The sequence below is a fragment of the Xiphophorus couchianus genome, chromosome 4 (genome assembly GCF_001444195.1).
Source record: "Xiphophorus couchianus chromosome 4, X_couchianus-1.0, whole genome shotgun sequence".
NCBI lineage: Eukaryota > Metazoa > Chordata > Actinopteri > Cyprinodontiformes > Poeciliidae > Xiphophorus > Xiphophorus couchianus.
Genome location: NC_040231.1, coordinates 22,042,862 through 22,066,451, shown reverse-complemented (window position 1 = coordinate 22,066,451; position 23,590 = coordinate 22,042,862). Strand labels below are relative to the sequence as shown.

Sequence of the window (23,590 nt, the reverse complement as noted above, 5' to 3'; positions counted from 1 at the left end):
CATTTAAGGGGACTGAGCTTGAGGTATTTTCCAAAGGCTAAAGGACAAAAATATAAATCATTAAAAGTTTAGAGCTGGCAGAGACGGGCTAAAAAAGATTAGGTGTACAAGAATTGAGTTCAGATGAATAAAAATGCCAAGCTTTTTATATCATAGGGAGGCACATCTCCTGTATATATACACTATATCTATTTATATACAGGATATGTATACATCCACAAAGTAAACTGAAGAAAATAAACTGCAGTTAACGGTTGTAGTGTGATAAAGTGCAAAAGCGTTCTAGGACCATGAATAATTTTTCAGAGCACTTCAGGACGATTTCATGTTTTAAAGCATTTAATATTTATCAACATGCAGTAAGCTATAACCAGAATTTTACCCATAAAAGCAAGTAGGTCTCTGTGTAATAAAACTTTAAGAATGTTCTTGAAAAACAGGGTTAGATATAATGAATTTGTCCCAAGCCTCATGTTGAACTTGTTTCCATCGTTTCATGTATTCCCTGGTTGATGTAGTGACACTGAGATCTAAGCTGTGTGGGTCCACGGCATCTGGTGCAGGCTTCCTTGTTCTTCTCACTGCAGAAGATGAATCTGTGTGACTCTCGCTGTGTGATTGGGGTCATTGTATGGTGCAGATTGAATTTGGGACCAATTAGATGAACGCCTGATGGGGCTGCACAGCGGATATGAGTCTCAGCATTTAAAGTGACTACAATGAAGCAGCACTGAGAGTAAAATTGTTTTGCTGCAAACAAAGTGCTTCAGTTTAATTTAAAAAAAATGAATAAACAAACTTGAGAAGTTCATTCACAAAGAGAAACAGGAGAAATACAGATGAGCCTAGGGTACTGAATTGTACAGAAATGCTGAACCCATGATGTCGAGGACCGCAAACAAACAGATCTGCCACACAACCTACTTTTACAAAGGATTTAGTTTTTGTTGTCTGGAGTGTAAATGTTGGTAAGAATGGGCAAAGAAAGAAAGACAGACTCGGGACAACAGTATCCTTCTACCTGTAACTGAAGAAAGACATGCGGGGTTGCACAAAGGGTGGCAAGGAAACAAGAAGAGGACTTATTAGAAGATGAGGCGAGAAGCGTGGTGAATTGGTGGCTAATCCTCCGTTTCCTCTAAGCCTGTGTAATTAGGACATGGGGGATTGCACCATAACAGGGGATGCTTCTGGACCGCCTTGTTTTTTTTCCTCTCCGCTTTCTCCTTTGTTTACTTTTCCCCCTTTAGTCTGGGTTTGTGGCACTTTGTCATCTAAATATAGTATGCTTGTGTGCTCCCTGTCTTTCCTGTGTGTGTGTATCTCAGCTTGTTCGCTCATGAGCAACACAAACAGACACAGCAGGCTCGCACCATGTTTTACTTCTGCTCACTCCTCACTTGTTTTTTGCGCTGCTTTCTTTGCTCCACGGCAGCATTAAGATTATGTCTGGTCATATTTGCGTGCTTGTTTCTATCAAGCAACTGTTTGGTGAGCCACAAATGTTCACCAAGCAGTCAAGAGAATTGTATTTGAAGGCTGCAGAAGAGCCTTAGCAGAGAAGAGGTTCACATTGTGTTTGAGACATTAGATCAGAGACCAGAGAGGCTGATCAGCAGCCGTCTGCCAGTTAATAGCCTTTATCTACTTCCTCGCCCCTGTAGATGGCAAAGAAAGTTACCTTGGCCCATTTAGAGAGATAGTGAGCACAAGACTTGAAGTGAGAAAGAGAGACAGAAAAGAAAATGGAAGGAGAGGAATTTAAAAAAATTAAGGCAAGCGAATCTATGAGTCACCAGCTCATTACAGAAATCCTGTTTCTATCCAAGGAGAAAACAGGTTTAAAGAGCTTATTAAAGAAAGAATGAGGGGGAACCTATTGTTGCTAATTCAGGGAGGGACGTCTTTAGAAGCGGTTCACTCCACCAAATTTTTACATTTTAACCATGGTGCTTTAATGATGCCATTGCTCCCTCAGCCATTTCCGGAGCTGAGGGAGCATATCTTGGACTGAATTTAGAGCCCTGTCGCGATAACTGGCCTGAAGCAGGGAGACTGGTGAGCGAGATGAAGCATGGGCGCTTCATAGATACAATCCATACAATAATATAATCCACCATTAATTTAATACTGTCACGTTTACTGAATTAGATTACTTCTTTATTGTCTCCCTCTCTCTACTTGTTGCTCAGTTTTGAACAAATGGATTTGAGCGACTCAGGGTGTTGCGGCTTTGTGCAGGAACCATTCCCACGTGTGCCGCTTTAGCAGGATTAGGGAAAGTGCTTCTGATTCTCAATCTCAAAACAACCCTTTGCATATAGCAAACGAAGATTGAACGGTTTGCACCAATGTTGTTCGTTTTGACCTTATGTATGCGTCACGCGTACACACACACACACGCAATTCAGCCATTCTATGTCTGACCACAGATCAGAAGATCCGAGGTAATTGTGGGATTTAATTTTAGGCCGATGAATCTTCCACAAAAGGATTGAGCTACTGACCTTTTGACTGCATGAAAGCTCCTTGTGGCAAATTGTCACTGCATTGCATAGTTTGTTTCAAATTATCTTAAATATTTTAGCATAGGGGGTTTTGCACTAAACAAACCAGCTCTGGCAGAAAAATCTGCATTGGAAATGATAATAAAGGGAATATATGCATATTTGACAGCTTACAGCCACAACCTGTACCTTCGGCTTAGTGACTAAAACATCTCAAACTAAAATAAAGATAAGGTGGCTGATGATGCATGTTGGTAAGCTTGCCAATCAAGCCTAATGTAATCCAAAAGGTGGAAAAAACAGCATAAGAAGAAATTAGTCATTGATGGTGCTCTTTTACAGACTAGAAAACACATTAGTTTTCTTTTTGCATCAGCAGTACAAATCTTTCTTGACTGCTATATGACAAAATTTGGGGGGGAAAAAAATAAAAAAATAATAGTTTTCATTTATATATATATAAAAAAATTATACTGAATATAATACCCATTTACATATTCAGTGGGGGAAATAAACACTTTATAGGCATCCCAGCTGTCAAATTCTCATAATAGCTGAACTGCTTTTCAGGTTTCCACCTGTAGTTTGACATTTTATCTTTGGTGATCGGTCCTCGCCATCCTACTAATCTTTATCTCCCTTCACAGATTCTCAATCAGTCAAGTCAGGACAGTTTGACCACTCCAAAGCCTTAATTTTACTTTTACTCTGAAGAAAGATGTTGGTAAAGTTATAAGAGAGATAATGAGTTCAAGACTTAAAGTGAGAAAGTCACCACATAAAGTAATCTTCTTCAGAGTCCTACTCATGACATAATAGTATGGATCATTTTGGCCAATAATGCAGCCACAGAAAAATCAGAGTTTAAGTAAATGTTTAAGCAAATGATACAAATCAAATATTTTAAAAGTTACTTTTCAAAATATCTCATATAATATCTCATATTTTGTTATGGATTCTACACTTTCCATGAAATTCCAACTATTTGGCAAACAATTAGTAAACAGTGGCTGTGCTCCTTTTGATTATGTCATTAGTGCATTACATGATGAGGTTTAAATAAAGTACTTAGAAGATGCCAAACTCCAAGCCTAAAGAACCACCTGAATCAAAAGATTACATCATGAGTAGGACTCTCAAGAACATTACTTTATGTGGTGATAATGGACCATCATAGTTGGTCTGCTAACCACCATAAAACACAAGAAGAAGAAGCTGACTGAGGACATACACTGTAGTTGAGATATTTGATTCATATGTGTTGCTCAACTGAGACATCTAAATGTCAGTTGCTGAATGTCAGTCCTCAAGGACTAGAGTTTGACACCTTACCAGAGATGAGACTGATGTAGGTGCATATGAATGGCATATATGGTTTCATCACCTATTCTTACTGCCTGTTAAACAGGGTAATGGAGAGGTCACAGCATGGGGCTCAGTGTGAAGTCAAAACACCTTTATAGTTGCATGCCATGCATCACAATACATGGCATGCAATCCTCTAAATTCATCCTCCAGAACATGGACTTGTGAGACTAATAAGTCCAATGAGAAAAATGTACACTTAAGCATGAAGGCATTTGATCAATTTTGCCAATGAACAGCAGTGTAACTCCCCTAAGGATATTGGCGGGTGTTGAACAGAGGCTAAGTGGAAAGGTGGAGTGAGGTGGGCCGAGTCGATGGTGTTGGCTTTCTCAGCCCCGGGGCCTAACACATTTAAAGAGCTAACTGACACACTTTGGATGTATTAGCCACAGTGAGCTCTGCCAACCTTTCCACTACTTCTGCTGCACCGCCTTTTCCTCCTATCGCCGTCTGTCTGCCACTGCAATCTCCCCTTCCGTGCAAAGCCAAAGCACATGCCTAGTGTTTCAGCACCATTGCTTTAGCATTGATGTTCCTCTGTGTCCCAGCCAAATTAGTGTTTGCCGTCTAGACAATGGCCTCCTATGCCTCTGTTATGGATAAACATACGCAAACAGTAATGCTATCACTCATCTGTTTATATGCATGATTAGATTAAAAGAAACTGACGGAAATGCAATAACAGTTTATTAGTGCACCCGTTGGGGGGAGGGGAGTAGAGGGGGTATAATCATTTCAAATAGAAATGCATTTTCCATCTCACTATCTCATTTATACTTTCTTTGCCTCTCCATCTGCTTTACGCTTGAGACTGGTGAGTTATGAACAACGAGCTTTAAAACTCACAGGGTCCAAGTCCAGGCTCTGGCAATAAAACATAAATAAAAATAAATATAGAGCTATAGGCACATTTCAAACTCAGCTTGAGAGGCAAAAAACCCAAAAGACTGGAGAGCCTAGGCTCCCTGTGACAAATCTATGCATTGAATTTGAAGGTGAGAGAAACAACTCGCCTCAATCCACACTGCCCCATTCTATTCAGCAGTTTAAGATTAGGGTCAAAGATTAGAAGGCTTACACAAGATAAGAATGGGATTAAAAGAGCTCAGAGATGTAAAATTACAGATCAGAGAACTGGCGAGAACACACCTGAATCGTAAACAAACTCCTAACACGGCTGCCACCTGTCCTGCTGGACAGCACTGGCATCATGGGGGAAAAGCAAAACAATGCACTGCCGATGAGAGAGCAAAAAAAAAAAAAAAAAAAAAAAACAGAGAAGAGAAGTTGCATCCAATATTCCAGCGAGGGATTCAGCACACATCAAAGGCTGCTTCTGCAGTATGTCTGTTAGATTTGGGATTAATGGACTCCAGAGGGGCCTGGACACACACACACACACACACCCCGATGCCCGCACACACACACACACGCAAACAAAATCCCCCACAACTCTGCCTGATAAGATTCACAACTCGGCTAGCAAAGCACTGCAGTGCAGAATGAGTATCTTTTCTAGTAACTCTCCACAGTAGGCTCTCTACTGCAGTATGATACATTGTACTTACACCTTAGTAAAGGCTTTCAGGGTATTTTTTTTTTTACATTCCATTAACTTTTGGGTAACAAGCATTTGAAATGTCCAGGTAATTTAAGATTTCCACGGATTTGGTGCAGGCTTTTCCAGGCGCGTTCATTTGATTGCTTGGACAAGGTTTTGATTTCTCTTGTCGAATTGCAAAGCACATGCAATCATGCCTGCATGCAAACGTGCACATACGACCGTAAGTTGCCTCCAAGCTCCAATGACTTCATGCAAATTATAAATATGCAAATAGGGGCGGTAAAGCCTCAGCTGTCTTGTGATGCATTTTGAAGAAAACACAACAAAACGGGGAGGGAGGAGGCACACTGTGAATCTATTTCCTTTAATCTTTACAGACAGAGGGATAGCCTAATCCCAACTCCGACTGCCTTTCCACCCCGGTGCCCTGCTTCGCCACCATTCTCCCGCCCCCTGTTTCCCTCCCCTGTCCTCCAGGCTGAAACCACAGGTGCACACAAATGCAAACCACTGGGTGGAAAATTCTCGTTGACAGCATTCTGGTGTGCTTGCGATTGGTCAGTGAGCAATGAGGGAGTTCCCTGAACCACTTGTCGTGCTGACAGAACAGCTGGACACCAACACCAGACACAGATCAGGGTGGGAAGAGATCATGCGGAACAACAGGGAACTTAAGACCAAAATGAGATTGAGCAAAGCTTAAGCTCACTGTCATTTCACAGACTGAGTCAACAGGGCGAAAGAAAAACAAAAGAATACAAGTAAAACTAAATCTGTTTGTTTTTAATATTTCTCAAACAAATAGTTTGAAACAAACAAGCTGTACATACTGAAATGAGGAGAGATGGACCAATCAACCTGCCAAAGATAGGAATGGACTGTTGACCATTTCCCCATTGACTGTCTCTGATTGGTGATTTATTGGTCAAATGCTAAAAAATCTGATATTTTTTCCTCTAATTCATTAAATGAATCACAGCTAAGAACTTCCACCACTTTCAGTCAATAAGCAAATCTACCAACACTGATACATTTTAATGAGCTTAAAAAACAACGATGCATTAATTTGAGTGATCCTGTACTCCTTTTCTGTTACTAGTTTTTTGTTAAGCTCTTAAATAAAAAGAATAAAAACTCTGTCACAACTGGAATTAGCAGGTCTGATATCAAATACAATTGTAAATCAGTATCTACACGGAAAACCCTGTATAATAATAGAAGGGAGATTTTTCTCATATTTTCACAAGCAAACACTCAAACATAACTGCTCTCTAATATTTATCATACTCTTAAATCCATAAACCCCTGACATGTATGACCTGCTGCTCTCTTTGGTGCTCCAGTGTATCGTCTCATCATGCCAAGATGTAAAGAGTTCTCTAAGGCCTTCAAAAAAAGTTCTAGATGTTTGTATTCTATGAAGGGATTTAAAAAGACCTTCAAATTATTAAAAAAAAGATCATCCCCAAGTAAAGGAGAACATCTGCAAGTGGCACACATTTGAAATAGCTGCCAATTTATGGAATGGCAGCCTCAGCAAAAATGGCTAAAGAGAAAAAACTATTTAATGCAAAAAGGAGTCTGGAAGTCTCCTAGCAGATTCTGCAGGTAAATACTGTAGCTAGTGGTGTTAAAGCGAATGCATAGATGGATAGAAAATAAAATTTAAAACTAAGTGGTGGACATTTATGCTTGAAATACATAAATGAATAAATAAATGAATGAATGCCCTCTTGAAATAACCTGCTAAGAAGAAAAGCAAAGAGAAAGGCTGTGTGGCCGCAGCAACAGACACGCGGCAGAGGTCACAGATGGCTTTTCAGGAGCGGAACTTCACACCAAGCGTAAAGTGTGGAAGAAGTGTTCTGGTTTGAGGTTGTTTCACTGCCCCCGGGACAGGGCAGCTTGAAGCCACTGATCCAACTATGAATTCTGCACCATATCAAAGAGTTTCTGGAAGATAATGTGAGTCAATCTGGCCAAAAGTCAAAATTGGAATTGAAGTGGACCTTTCAACAGGATAATGATGCTCCACACACTAGCAAATCCACCAAGGAATGACTCAAAAAGACCAAACAGGGAGAGTTATGGAAAGTCGAGCTACAGGCCAGACTGGAGTCATGTTGAAATGTTGCAGTAGTGAGAGCAAAGAAAACCTTTGTAAATCTTGTAACTAAAATAATTTTACATGAAGGGGGTAGAGGAAAGATCATGTTTTTGTTCCAAACTAGAGAACAATCATGCAAAATTCTTTTTTGTTACTTTTTTGATATTTTACACATGGACATATTATGTTGTTTTTTTCTTTACAAGTACATTGTTGTGTAAGATTTTCCATGTACCCCATAATGTTTCAGCGATTCACCCAAAGAATCACAGTCACCAAAAATATAGCAAAAACATTTCCAGTTATAACAGTATTTATTAAAATTAAAGTCTCACAACATATTTGAATTCACACTAAGCTAGAACATGTTATATTTCATCACTGTAAAGCTAGAAAAGGAAGATAGCAGCAATCATCTGTCATGAATGCAAAACGTTATCAATTCTGATGTGGTTGCCTGGATACACCTTCAGCAAAAGTGTGTTTTCCATCTCCCTACATGTGCTAATTCACTGCCTCACTCTACTATTGTCTGCCATTTGTCTTTTGAGCACTAACATGCTGACAAGTACCTCATGAGGATGAAAAAAAAGAAGAAAAAAACACTACCGTGAGCACGCCCAGACCCGCTCTCATCCACATGATCACCCTGAGAAGCATTATCACAATCTAAGGGACTAGATTATCCCCAGGCTCAAAACTTCATCCTCTTTGATCCGCACTTGGGAGGGGATAAGAGGCAGTGCGGCAGGAGGACCATTACCCAGACTTCGCACTTGCTAATCACGGCAGATTTTGATCACCTTCAGGGACAGATGGACAATAGATTCATAAACATCACAGCAGAACAGACATGAAGTGGTCAAGCCAGTTTGTAAAAATTTTGCAAAAATCCTGACAGAGTCTCAGAGGTGCTTATTCCCTGAAATGCATTTCAGTCATCTAAATGATGTTTGTGTTCAACTGAAATGCTCCAAGAATATACTATAAAAAATGTTTAATAAATTAGGTCTGATTAAAAATTCACATTCTAATTAAGAAGCAATAAAATATCAGTACATATTGAGCAGGTCATTAGGAGTACATTGATGAAATTGGTAGTGTTAAAACAAAATCTGTATATATGCACCACATCCATGAATTTACTTTAATGTTGTTTGTGTAAGAGGTCCAACTACCCATCACTCCAAGTTGTTTACACTATAAACCCTCTAAATCTCCGTAATAGATCTTTGTTGTGTTTTGAGGTGCGATGGTGAGGTCAGCTGTTTATTGGCTGCTAGTAATTACAGATGCATCCTAAGCTTGCTGACATTGTCCATGGGGCTTTGCAGGCACTATCAACTAATTCAATGCAGAAACAACTACAATGTACTGAAAATTACACTGACTCTCATTAACGTGAAACTTAAGAAGCGATAGGAAGTCGTGGTGGGCCTAATCTGGTGTTCACGGATTCACAGGGAAACTGCAGGAATTACATTTTGGTTTTAAAATGTGTTAAGTGATTTTTAAGTATTTAGACTGAATCGCAAAGCTCTTTTTTCACAAACGTAAGTCGGCAATTACTCTGAACTCGTCTCAACATTTTTCTACATCATATGCATCATTCTTAAGTTTTTCTGTCCTTCACCAGAGGCAATGAGAGTGTTTCTTTCCCTTGTGTGGGGTTGATTCCCGCATAAGGGAGGCAATACGGGGACAATAGCAGCCACCCAATTAAAGCTGTGTTGGCCTTGCAATTCCTCAAGGTATTGCCATGTGACAGTTTAATTAACCAAGCCCGTTATCTTAATTTAGCAGGATCAAAAAGTAACAAACTGAGGTTATCTGGGAAAAACACTCCTAGTCGCCATACTCGTATACTCACATGTACATGCTCTCTGTCTCTGTCAATGTGGCAAAGCTTCGGTGAAATAGATATATTTAATGAAATTTATTATGTTGGCACTGACAGCTTTATGTTAAGATACCATACTTTAGCACAAGTTTATTCTGTTGTGTAATTCTGACATCAAGGCAAGCTTTTTGACAATCCATAAAGGTATATCCCTGACTGGGACAAGACTGAAGCAGATCTTACCAGTGTATGTGTTGTCTTTTTCATCTGGATTGGAACTGGTGTCTTTGTAAGTCTATCTCCAATGAAGCTAGCCTGGTGTAATGCTCATCCATAGTGACCCTCTTATTCAGATGTCATATTTTAAAACCTAATTAGGGGTTGGGTGCTTTTTATGTATATAAGTCTCAATCATTCAGATTTATGAAATACCTAAATAGTTTCTTCTGTGATCATCCCATCCACTGTCATTTCATAAAGTCCACCCTACCCCCCTTTGTTTTAGCATCTCTTCTTTTCAAAAACTCCATTATCTACTACACTGCAGGCAGTGGATGAAAGGACATTACTAGTTATGGTTGAACTGAGAAGAAGTCCTGATGCCTTGGACAGGCCTGGGCCATTTGTCTCTCTGGTTCCTGATGCAGTGTAACACGGGGAAACAATGCCCCAGGGCATCACAAATATTCACTCGCATCAGGCGTGGAAACAGTGCAGACGGAGGGGCCTTCCAATTGCATCTTAGTGATTGAAGTTGTGCTGAATTCATTGTCTCGGGAAATTTTCATACGGCAGTTCATTTTCACATAATCAAAGCTGAACAATTTCTCCAGTTTGTAGCTGACTGCACAGAATTGATCAAGCAATCTGTCATTTTTACTATTGTAATTAATAACGTTGAGGAATTCAATATAGGGGGAACTCAGGACATAATATCGTGAGCAGAACTACAGCAATCAGCATGTGGCTGCTCCAGTAAATCCATACAAAACCGTCTAATTATAGCAGGATATTAACAGATGGGACCTCTAAACTAGGTCTAGATATGCATTTTGAAGCAAAGACATTTCTGTGTGGCAATCTGCAAACTGAATTGACCTTGTGAGTAAAATAAATAATCTATTCTTCAAGTTGATTTCAGAGCGATTGTAATTTTGTTCAATGTAATTCTGTGGGTGCTTTGACTGATTTTCTTTTAGAGGTAAAGTTTCACAGATCAGCATAAGTAAATAAACACACACATAAAAGTTATCAGAGCCACCTTGCACACAGAGCATCTGAAAGCCTCCGCAGATGTTTGGCCATTAGCAAAAGATATTTGTGCTACTGAAGTTATGAGATGAGTTTTTTTTGTAGATCATATTTCCTTTTCACTACTACCTGAAAGGCCTGACTATATTTTTCATAATTTCAAAACCATTTCTTTTTTAACATAATGGTGTCATTACAAAGAGGAGTGTTATTGCCATGTAATTTGTGGGTCTAGTCTTTGAAAAATATCTTTGTTGGTGCAGAGTATCAAAAAGATATCTGTGTTAAAGCAAGGAAGCAGATTTTAACCATAATAGGGAACAATATATGAACTAGTCACAGGTGGACTGAAGTATTGGGCACTAGTTGAAAAGTCTTTAAAACTGAGTATTTAAAAGGGGGCTGTTATGTATTTTTCAGTTCCATTTTATACCACAATAAAGTAAGCATGTACTGTAACTTACAGTTGTGAAAATGATATCAAAATATCAAAACTAACTTCAAAGAAATTTGACCATATCTCACTTTTTGAAATTGGCCTTTGTCACTTTCAGATGATCCAAGGCAGAGCTTTCGGTAAATAGGTGCGGCTTTGTCTGAGCAACGATTAGGCACCATGAATGGTTGCCACGGGAGACTCAAGGATTTCTCAAACATGCATGAAAGAATCAAAGCAACACTCTGGGCATGTCTTTGATGAGAGAATGACATTATAACATGATATAAAGCTGGAAAAAAGTAGATTTCACATAATTACACAATTAATGAAAATCCCCTCTTTTCAAGACGTCTCCATTTGTTATTAAATTTCTTGCTTTGTTCTTGAGAGTCCAATATATTTTTCCCTTCCTAACATTGTAATCATCTGACTAGCCTGAATTTTGTCACTTATTTCTTTTCCTACTAACAAGCTTTAAGATCTTGATAGCTGAGTTCTGTTTTAAATGTAAACCTAGAGAACACAGAAAGTTCTTCAACCTGCCCATAACCTTATTATTAGCAACCAGGCTCTGAAGTTGTTCTACTCGGAGTATGACAGCACACACTACTGTCATATTGCTGTAATTAGTCTGGTTCTCTAAACCTCTCTGAAACGCTAAACCCAAAGTATGAGTCCAAGTACTCTCAATTTTACTGCATACAAGAACATGTTAAAACACAGTACATAAAGATTGTAGAAATGGCAAAATCTTTATTTCAATCCCATAACATAAAAAAATTTAATTAAAATAATTTGGACCGAGATAGATATTGTGAAATCTAAATCCCTCATGTAGTTTTATGACTCTAAGATTAAAGTATAAACATAATTCTTTTCTCTCAAATTTTATTATCTGTTTTAAAAAGACTCTGTGGTGAGTTGGCTTCATTACCTAATTTATCACTGTTCTATGACTGTATCATTAACACTGTCCTTATTATGCATTTGCTTTTTGTTTGCAAAGGACAATAGCTTGTTCCTCTCTGTGGGGCAGAGCTTGTAGTTCGACTTTGGCCTCTAATATTTCATAGGTTAAGTAAAACAGCAGAAAATATAATAATTCCACTTTAATATTCAGTATATGCTTAAAGCACTTAACATTACCTGAAGGCACTGCTATAGGTCAAAGAATCTGACAGGTCACCGAGCGGCTGTAGCACCAGTGTAAGGTCGCTCTCTAAATATACTTAGAGCTCTTTTATGAAGTGCTAGAGAGTTGTCATGTCCTAATTTCCTAATTAATTTCTAGCAGTTTTGTATAATGTAAGGCAATGTGGAGAAAATGAAAAGAAGAGTCTCTCTGGTTATAAGAGAGAGTCAGTTTTAAAAAAAACAAAACAAAACTATATATTTTTAACTTGGCTGAAAAACTGGGTACTAAAAGAAATGGTAATGATCATGTATATGGCTGGACAACGATAGGGAGCAAGTAAAAGAGGCTTTCAAAGCATATGTAAAACAGCATGGGTAATGTCTAGAATTACTTCTCGCACACCCGCACATACGCACACACACGCCAACACGCATGCATGCACACAAATACAAATGCAGAAATGCCCGGCTGTCCGTGGACAGAGGACAGATGGCTACGGAGTGGCTCTGATCCAGGGAGTGACGATGTTCTGTATCATTATAATCTGCTCCGTAGTATCCTCCCTACTGCTGTGCAGGACAACATGTTTCACCCACTGAGAGCAGACACTGGAACAATTCTACTGCTGTTCTCCAGCACATACACTCAGACGCTTGCAAAAATAAACTTACATTTGGCATTTCCAACATTCCATAGCTATCATCGCTTGTTTACTACTTCCAATTAATACCCATGAACTTAAACTATTGCATACTGTTTCATTGATCTTTTTAGTTGTATTTTTGATAAATTATGGAGTTAAATACTTGCTTTAAAATGCTTAAATCTACTATATATATATATAAAAATAAATTAAACATGAAGTTTAATTAATTTTTTTATATTTTCTCAAAATGTTGCCTTACATAATTTTTCCATTTGCCCCCCCTCCTGTTTGTACCAATGAAGTGTGGTGGGCCACATCTTAGCTCACAAAGAGTAGTAGAGACATGAAGAAAAAGAAAAAATAGAGTAAAATGTAAGTATAGTAAATATAGCTATAACAATATTCTTCTTTTTTGTTTCCAGTGTGGCTCTCAGAGGTGTGTCTGAGTACCAAAGTGAAGCAAAACAGATTTACTTTTCACAAGTGGAGCATTACAACTTTTGTCGTGATGCTCCAATGCAGATTGATTCACTTGAGCATATCTGTCTATCAATCTATGTAAAACTTGCTTTTGGTTTACTTGAAATGTAAAGGATGCAGACAGAAAAAAAAAGGAGAAAAGAAAGGCAAAAAGGTGGGAAAGAAGGTGAGAGGAATACTGGATGCATTAATGAAAAGTACACAGATCGAGGTAATACAAGATGTATTTAGTGGCAACCGCAGCCCAGTGTAAAGTGTATCTAAAAACAAGCCATTACAAATTCAATGAAAGTATTGCAATCACACTTTTCCTGATATCATGTAGTATTTCTTAAAATGCAAAACAATGTGTGCTCTAACCCTCAGGCTTTCTCAAATCCAACTTGCTTGCAGTAGCTATTGCTTTGATTCAGTTACACATATAAAAGCAAGTTCAACCTTGCAAAGCACAGTTTTCGACTGTTCAATGGGCTTCTTCACTGTTTATAGAACTACTCTGAAAAGCTGCAACACAACATCTACACATTCTGAGTTGCGATAGTTGCTGTCTTTTAAGCACTTCTATTTAAAAGCTATGATAACACTTTAATTGTCTGAGTTGAATTCACAAAATTAACAAAGCTATGGATCCAGAGATTAATTCCTGGAGAAAAAAAAAAGGCTGCATTGCCATGGGGCTCAGCTACATAGTATTAATTAATTTCATTTATAGCTCAGACACCCCATCTAGGAGGCTGTTGATCATGTGATTACAAACGGAACAACTGGGAACAGAAACATGTCTATCATGATGATGGAGCTGATAAACACTGGATTTTCTCTCTTACAACTCCTTAGGGAGATTTTATATCTGCGTAGAAACAAGTTTGGTAGAGTTGTTTTCTTTCCCAGTCAACTCAGCGGAGTTGAATCATATTCTCTGCATGATAATGTGGGTTACTAGCGTGTTTACAGCAAACAAGTCAGCCAGCATGTATAAACTGTAAACATAAAATATGCAAACTAATCAAACCACCATGCCTCACTTTCCGAGCTCTATTGCGCACAGACAAGGCATTAAAACAAACACATGCAAATTTGTGCACGGGGCAGGGCCTGCGATAAGAACAATGATGACGAATCTGTGGCTCGAGAAGAGCACCGGGATCCATATTTATGGTCCTGCAAGTCGCAAGAGTTATGACTGACAAAAAAAGCAAGTAAATAAATGATTACACAATATCACTGGAGCTTTACTGGTCCTGATACTGGATGAAGGCTTTAACACTATGGGTGAAGAGTGATTACCCTTAAATCTCCAGAACTCTGGACTAATCCTCATCCTTAGCAGACATACATTTTTCAGTAAGCTTTGAATAACATTTTCATTGTGTTCTACTGGATTTGCGTTTTCTTTTTTCCATGTAATATGAGACTCTTGGAGTAATAGTTTGCCATTTTTGAGGACGGTCTGATTTTGGTAAGCAGTTGTAGCTTCAGATATAGGTGACAACCATTCTCAGAAGTATATAAGGCAGACTTTTAAAGGTGAAAAGTCCAACTATGCTGTGTAGAGAGGTTATGAGGGCACTTAGGAAGAAATAAGAGGTGTTCTCTCTCACTGCTTCCATAAACATGGTGTAATTATTTGCTACTGCTACCAGAGTAAAGGGATAATGTCACAGATTTACAGCCTAAGTGGTAAGAGTCAGAGATATTCATCAATCCTCTCCAGCACTAGAGAGTTGGAGATAGGCTACACTGGCTGAATGAGGATTGTGGGTGATCCGCCATGCAGTCGGGCTGAGATTTAGAGGTGGATATCACACCCAACAGCCGGCCCGGTCTGAAATAGCTTCCCACAAAGCACAAGAGGAAGGACACAAGAATGGACATTACCCTTTATAAACCACAATCATAACAATAGGATTTAATAAAACTTTGTGTGGTAAAGAAAATAGACTAATCCCTTTAAATCTTCCGTAATGAGAGGGAAGAAATCCTCAGACTGTGATAGTTCCCCTCCCTTCACCCCATAAGATTTTAGGCTTTCCGCAGGATTCCAATAGCTTAGCCGCAAATCGTCTCACTGCTGTGCGATACCACCACATCCTCTAAGAATAGGGGTGATCTGGCACATGTGTATGGCACAAAAACACTCACAAATCTTATTTGACTTTGAGTGATGCATCCTGGAGAACTCCAGACTGTTGATGGCTTTTATATTCCCCACCAGGAAAAGTAAGTTGGTGAGGGTGCAATGAATCAAGCTATCGGCCTGGCCAGGGACAGACCGCAGAAAGCTGAGGAGATGAGGGACAGGAAGAGATGAAAGTCTCAGAGACAAATCCTCCCTGCCCAATGGCTCGCACAAACAGTTAGAAGAAGCACAAGCTGCTGGCTGCTGTTTTTGGATGATGCTTGTTTTTTAATCTACTCCCCAAGGCCAGGTTGCAGAGTTTCACAGCCATCCTTTAGTGGCATTGTGGTAAATCACAATTGATACTTCATTAGATGATGCGAAAAACAATTCCAATTCTTACATTAATGATTTCTGAAGAAAGGTGCAAACAGGGAAACAGGAGCTGAGGAGCGCTCCAAATTGTGCTTGTGCTGGTATGAGGAGGATCACTGGAATGACGCACTTTCATATCTGGTTGGAACAACGGGTGTAAACACACCCCGATGGCCTAAATTAATCATGTTTAAACAGACGGATGCGATGGCATCACATGAAACCATGACTCCTCCATATGCTACCTGTTTGGAGCAATATTTGTAAGCTGACTAATTACAGTGCTCTCAGATGAAGCCTATCTCTTAGCAGCTGTTTGTCCATTAACCTGTGGAACAGTTATTTTAGCATGGGAACCAGCACACATCAACACTGCTCTAATTGTAAAAGAGAAAATAAACACAATGTTTTTGCTTTTGGCATTGAAAAGCTGGCTGTTCATTGAACATGAAGGTTAATTTTGTTGACTGTTGCCTTTTCTAACTCCGTTCATTGAGAAATTATTGCTGATGTTGCTATCGATTTTTAAGTGACAAACAATTCAGGAGTAAATTCAAGAAGGATGTATTAAGTGTTAAACATGATCAAACCTTAAACTGTGTGACTGATTATAAACTTGGACACAAAGGCAGATCTGGATCTGAAATAATCAAACAGAGCAAATAGCCTCTCCCTCTCTATCTATCTCCAACTGATTCAGGTAAATGAATGCATCATTCCACTTTTTTTTTTTTTTACAATCTGCAGCAACACTTGTTGATTTAGGCCATTCTTCCTTAATTTTTCTAAGCACAATTTGTCTTTAAAAATGTTAGTCTTGCTTTTTCAGGACAATTATCAGTTCCTTATTAGCTGAAATTTGAATAACAAAATGAGAAACTATCTTTTCAATCTCTTTGATCACTCCAGCTCCAGCTGTGTTTGTGCCTGGAGAAAGTATTACCGTGACTTGATGCTATTTGCAGATTTCTTCCATTACCAGCACCCATCTTCAGGTATCTAGAGCAACCTGCTTCATAAACCCAGTAAGGAAACGAAAGTAGGCACTGGGTGCAAGACAGCTGCAGAAGTGAATCGTGAATCTTCCCTCTCAAGTTTCTATCTATCAATGGGTTTCCTTTAACAAAATGCAAAACAAAAAAAAAAAAAAAAAAAACTTGAATAGGATGGATCACAGTGTCACATATATTGAATAAAATCATGAAATATATGATGGATGTAATAACTGCAATAAGAAAGGAATTATTATGTGTCAGTGAGCCGTCACTTTAGGGACCCTCACAAGAGAGGCAACTGTTGCTTTTCAAGTTTTCATCAGATGAGTAAATGTCAAAAAGTCAGCCTCCCTGTCCGGATGATATGACTGAGTCACATCCTGGTGGCGCCATGGTTCGATCATGCCACTTTGGATTCAAAGCTTACTGGAAGTGTTTCAGAAGATGTGCGTCTTCAAGCAGCCTGTCATTCAGCAGCCAGATTGCGTGTTTCTTTGTTCATTTGTTGTTTTCAGAATTCACTTGTGCAGCATCTGAACTGTTTTTTTCCCTTTTCAGCTTGCCTCTCTCTTCCTCTCCCTTGACGAAATATTCGCTATGAACCATGCTTTATCCCTAAAAGGGAACCCAGATGAAATAAATTGGAACGATAAGAACTTGTTTGTCCAAAACCATTATTGACAAATCTCAAATGGAGCAGCTGACAATGTTTATGTAAATACAAAAACAAATACTTCTCTAATGAAGCTGATAGCCGTGTAAAATTTGCACTCGATTTTCTTTGAGTTGGTATGACTGGTGAGCCCAAACGAAAGCATTTTCTATCAGCCCATTAAGAGGAATTCTAAACATAAATACATCAAAATAGTATGCGTTATTGATTTCACCCACTACTGTAATGTGTACTGTCCTGAGGGCTGTATGTGTCAAAATGGTACATGTCAATAATGAAGTCATAAAATGCTGTCTGGGATGCCTTTTTAATACAGATCCAAAAGCATTCATACAGCAAATGCTCTATCTGACCATGAAATATGAATGATATTCAACGGAATCCACTTTTCCAACAGTCAGATAAAGGTTTATTGAAGGCCATGGTGAGTAGGAAAGGGGTTGCCATGGCTACATGGTTGAAAAGGGCATCTGATTTGACTTCTGACCAGTCAATTAATCTTGCAACTGCATTTTTTTAAATCAAAGGTTCACCTATAATTCAAAATTAATTGCTTTGTACATAAAAAAGGAAAACTGAGATTGTGAGGATTTAGGAAAGGTACCATAGTGCTAACGTCTTAAGATTAAGCTGCCTCGAGGGAAGATGGGATTAATATTTTAGATGAATTTAAGCCAGAATATTTCTTTGACTTCGTCTTTGCGAGGACTAAAAGAGAAAATGTTTAATTAAGCACAGTAAACTATGTGGACTCAATTTTATTCATAGTTTTTCAGAAGAACACAGAGTTGAGCCCTTCTTTAGCTTGAAAACATCCTAATGCCACAATAAGGTCAGGAAAATCCACTGCGTGAAATCCTCTTTGATAGGCTGCTAACTTTTCTGCTGCGCTTGTTGCTTTGGGCTACTACATTCAGCTGAAAATGCTACTGATAAAATTAGAAACACTGATGTGTAAAGGGATAAATGGAAATTCACACATCACCCGCAGAAGTACATTGATATGAAATATTGCCAGCTCAGTATTATTTTGTTCTCTTAACATCCACCTTTGCAATTACATCTCAGATTCAAAAGAAAGTGCAAGACACTGCCTATAGGATCCATCGAAGATAAAATGTCTGATTTTATTTTTGTATATCTTTAAGTTTGTGCATAAAGCAATGAAGTATTCTATAAAACATTAAAAACACACTGCAAAAATGTGTGTTTGATTTGTTACCACAGAAGTAAATAGAATTGCAAATTTTTATATAACTGTATATAATCATTATATACTGGTTCATTCTCAGTATATTACTTAGCATTTACAGAAAAAACAAGCAAACTGAAATGTAGGTTTTCAAGTAAGAGCTGAATATAATGCCATCATCATTATCTTTTTATGAATTACATTATATGTGCGTGTGCGTGTGTGTGTGTGTGTGTGTGTATGTGTGTGTTCATAGACATCACTGTAAGGGAGCATTTGAATGATGGGGACCACTGACCAATCATGGCATTTCCCTTACTTAATCAATTCAAAAGCTGGTGGAAAATGTGCAGGTGGATATTTCTATTACCAAGCCACAAATAACTGAGAAACTCAATTTCATCACCTTCCACAGTGCTGTCATAGGAACACATCTCATGCTGTCTCCTCACAGTATCCACACTGTCCTTGTAGTATCACATTATCCTCCCACACCCCCATCCCCTCCCTGTCCCACTCATCCCTCCCGTTTCTGAAACAAAGCAGGAGGCGGTTTGATTATCATAATCCAGTTGCAGATAATTAGGAAAGGTCAGGTGGTGCACTCAAACACTGTCCGTTCCTCTCTGTGCTCCAACCCCCCGCCCTCATCCCCCACTGTTCTTCTTGCTCCCTCTCCATTTGCTCGGACAGCCCTATCAGTGGGTAACATCTCCCAACACCACTGCCGACTGTCTGTTCATGATAGCGACTGTGGCAGTCATCTCCACAGAGGCAAGCGATGTGCTGCCAACCTCTCCGGCGAGCCAGACAAGACCGTATTAATGTCTGCTGCAGGCGCGCTGGAGCATCAATTAATCGCTGTTTAAAACTGGCAAAAATGCATTTGATATACTTAAGCTTAATTAATACATTGCAACCAATTTTGCGAGACTAATTAATCAATTTGAGACTGAGCTGCAGTGCTAAGATATCTAGATTATATTGTCTAGAAGAAACCTATTCTATAAGGGAGGGAAATTGTTGAACTCAACCTACTTTTACTGGAGGGCAGCACAAATCCAGGTATTAAAAGAAAAACCTAAACGGGATGGCAAAATTAGGGTGAAAATAAAGAAAAACTTGGTTTCTTTTAGGATAAGAACTGACTGAGGTGAGGATTAATTGGGACTTGAACTACATGCTCTGTGCACTGCAAGTCCTGTTTATACTGAACTAGTGAAAGAGGCCACAGTGTTCTGACAGAAAAGCAAAGAGCTACAGAGTAATTGAGAGGGCTATGCTTAGAGGGAAACTGGTCTTAAGATGGGATAAAGGATGAAAGTTGGGGGTGGGGAAAGGTGGGGGAGGCAGCTGTAAAGAAAGACCCATGAACTATACACTAAGTGATTAGATGTATAGAAAACCCTGTAAGAAAACAACCTCAGGGACACTGACCAGTGTCAAGCTTTTTTTTAACCTGTTTTCATCTGAGGAAACAAACTGGAGCGTTGTTTCATGAACAATATGCTGCATCCACACTTGTGTGGGTTTATCTCATGTGGGTTAAACAAATCCCAGTGCATTAAACTTTTTTTTCTCTTAACAGCTTCAGATTTAAGTGATCATACTACAAATTACTTGCGCATGCATGGGAGAGTATAATTTTCTTTCTCTTCAAGATATAGCTTGAATACAGAACATACGGTGATATTTATTTTTCCTTAAGATAAAAACATCATTGAGCACTCAACTAGTGGTTTAGAAAGTTGATAAAGATGTGCTAGTGTAGTACCAGAGTAACTTCAGCGTTAGCCTACAGCCTCTCCCCCACAGCTTAGCTAAACCCCTATGTTATTGGCAAAACACAGCCGGCTGCTGTCGGTTGACTGTCTAATCTCACATCAGTCGATTTCCCCAAACAAGGAGAGGGGGAGAAGTGGAACGACACTCATGGAGGAGGAGTGGGAAAAAAACCTTAAACACAGATTACACCCTCAATAAGTTACCATCACCTCCGGACTTGTGGTCTGTGAGTGCATGTATGTGTGTGTGAGTGGGTGCACGTGTAGGCATGTGAGCACATTTTGTTTTGTTCAAGAACTAAATTGTACTGCTCAAAGACCACACAGACAGAAGTGTATAAACATGCTGCATCTACCAGAGCTCAAACAGCTACCAAACACCTAAAATTGCATACTTAGTCTTTAGTCACGTGCTTTTGTGTTTATAAATGTGATCCTTTGGTCCCTCATGGACAATTAAATGAGAACATTTTCAAAATGAGAAACATATGGAGCTTTTTAATTGGCCAATTTCTCTTGCCAACATGTGTGGCTTTTTTTAATTCTAAAATCAATGAAAAGGAAAAAAATGCTAGCTTGTCAGACTCGCATATTGCAGCACAGAGTGTTGCTCAAATTTTCATTGTCCTTCCGTACGGAGTAAAGCAGCCCTTCTGTTCCCAGGATTAATAGCACCATTACAGAGAATCCATGTTCAGTACACAAGACCATTCTTCAGGATCCTGTCAGCGAGATACAAACTTTTTTAGTGTAGATGTTTTAGCAAATTTGTGTTTCCCGGAGTATTTCCATTATGTTAAGCGGGTAATTGTGCGCACCAAAGCAAATCTCCGGTTAAAGCTGCTAAGAGAAATTCACTGTATCTCCTTTCCCATTTCCTCTCTCTTTCTACTCTATGCATAATCTTAAATTTCTTGCCTCTCTGTGACCATGCACTAATCATGCGAGGTTGAGGGGGGTGACTGCAGCAACTCATATCTGGGGAGTTATTGTTCTACACATGTCATATGTAATCTGCCCGACCCACAGTGCTTAGAATAATTATTCATATTTAATCACCAAACTACGAGACTACATCGCCTGCCGCTTGCTAAGTCATTTTCCATGTTCCATTATCAAAGTTTCAGAGATGGGAGCTCAGAGAAAGGGGACTAAATGCAGAAGCAGAAGTAGTTGAGCTTATAAAAACATAATGGGCTTGTCTGCTTTGATAAACTGAGGACGTGTGTAGCATGCACACATAGTCACACCCTCCAGTCCAGGCATACTGTATGCAGAGTGCAGTGAAAAAAGTGGGGCGTGGATAAAGGGGACCGATGCAATTTCATACAATGAGTATTTAGGCAAGTACAAAAGAAATATGTTTTTAATTGTATTTTTTTGGCTGTTTCTTCTCCCGTCTGCTTAGATTTGCCAGGGAGGGCTCACCTTGTTCCAAAGGTGGTGGTTTCACACCTGCAGCCTTCAGTTTGAGGGCTTCTTTTGCAGACATATCACAGCAGGAGCCTTTGTTGGTGTCCTGGTCGCTGTCAGCCTGGTCGCTGTCACCATGGCCGCTGTCTCTGAGGCTGGCTCGCTCTGGGTCTTTGAATGTTGAACTACTAAACAACAACAAAAAAACAGAAGATTTGGATGCATCAATATGACCACTTTTAGATCTAATTGACATATGCATACTCTGTAGTACGTTTTGGTAACTAGTAATGACTTGGATACAGTTACCTTATAGATTCCAGCTCTTACCTTTGAACAAACTGTTGTCTGCTACCCATATAATTAGGTTCAGTGGGGAAACTGTCCGTCTGTGGAAAAGTGAGAATAAAGTATGCAGTGTTAGTAAGAGAAACATTTTCTGTTGTAAAAACAAGAATTCCTAAAGATATACAATTAATTATGCAGAACTGTGAGGTGCAGGACAGATTAGTTGAAAGGAATTGAAAGTATGCACTCTGCTTTGCCAAGGTTTAAGCATTTCACTAACCGTATGAAACGGGATAATTAGCCATTGGAGAGTAACCCACACAGTTAAACATCAGGTCTGGCAGACATCAGATAATCAATGACTCCAAGGACAATTGTCTTGATGAAAATAGAAATCTTTGCAATTGCGGTGTCGAGCCGTTGGCTAGACATCTATTAGCTAGATTACAGTACAAATTGTACAGGAATAAGAATGTAATTTCTGCCTTGTTCCTGTTAGAGAACAACTAACTCTCTTAAATTCAACATATTCTTTCTCAATCTTCACTCACAAGTATATTAAAAAATAAAAAGACTTTGTATAGCAGGGACGATTAGTTGAATATTAGACGGTCCATTCTTAGATCTGCAATGACTTTCTTGCATTTCATGTCGACTAGTTGAGATCACAACATGCTGCATGAGGAATTGGGTGGGAATGTCATAATTAGAGCTTTACGCTGTTATAAGAACACTGAGAATATCTAGAAATATAGTTCAAGCTGTGTTCAAAAGATCTAACAGTCTATCCATGTGATCGAAACAAACCAAACGAATGAAAGTTCTTTCAATGGAAACACACTATATGTAACTCAGACCAGTAATTTGTGATGGCCACTCTGTTAAGCCACTTTCTAAATAAGCTGGTGGTATGCTTAGGGTAATTCTCCATTTGGAAAATCCACTTTTGCTTTAACGTCTTAGCAGATATGTTAACATGTAATGGTATTGTTTCCGAAATTGGCCAAACACTTTACTCTTGATTTCATTGTCTCTAAACATTAAGGTGTTTGTCCCCAACTTGGTCATGGTTTATTTTTACCCATGTTTTGTTATTTAGTTGATAGGCACATTTTGCTACACAAAGAACCCATCGCCTTCTTGAACAATATGATAGAAGGATATCTATTTACACTTGGACATAATTGTTTAAACCAACAAATGTGGTAAGAGCTGTAAAAATATTACAGTTGATTATTACTACTATCAATATTATATAGCCAATAGGAATGATTTGTATATACCAAACTAACACAATAATAAAACTTCAGTCTGATTTTAATGTCAGATAATGAGAAAAAGACTTTACATGTTCTGTACAGTCACATTAGGAAGCATTTTGATGTGTGACAAAGTGCAGCACTGTAATGTAATT

General features: G+C 38.8%; 1 protein-coding gene across 3 annotated transcripts in view; it reads right to left on the bottom strand.

Moving 5' to 3' along the window:
* Positions 1-23,590, bottom strand: part of pcdh17 (protocadherin 17) — a 62,403-nt gene that overhangs the window by 13,396 nt on the left and 25,417 nt on the right. For 2 of the 3 annotated variants that reach the window (XM_028015264.1, XM_028015261.1), the window contains exons 3-4: positions 22,219-22,277; positions 21,904-22,076 (exon numbers count right to left, since the gene is read on the bottom strand). In XM_028015264.1, the coding sequence (XP_027871065.1) occupies positions 21,904-22,076; positions 22,219-22,277 (232 nt within the window). The remainder of the gene's footprint in view (positions 1-21,903; positions 22,077-22,218; positions 22,278-23,590) is intronic. The other variant, XM_028015262.1, reaches the window with a different exon arrangement.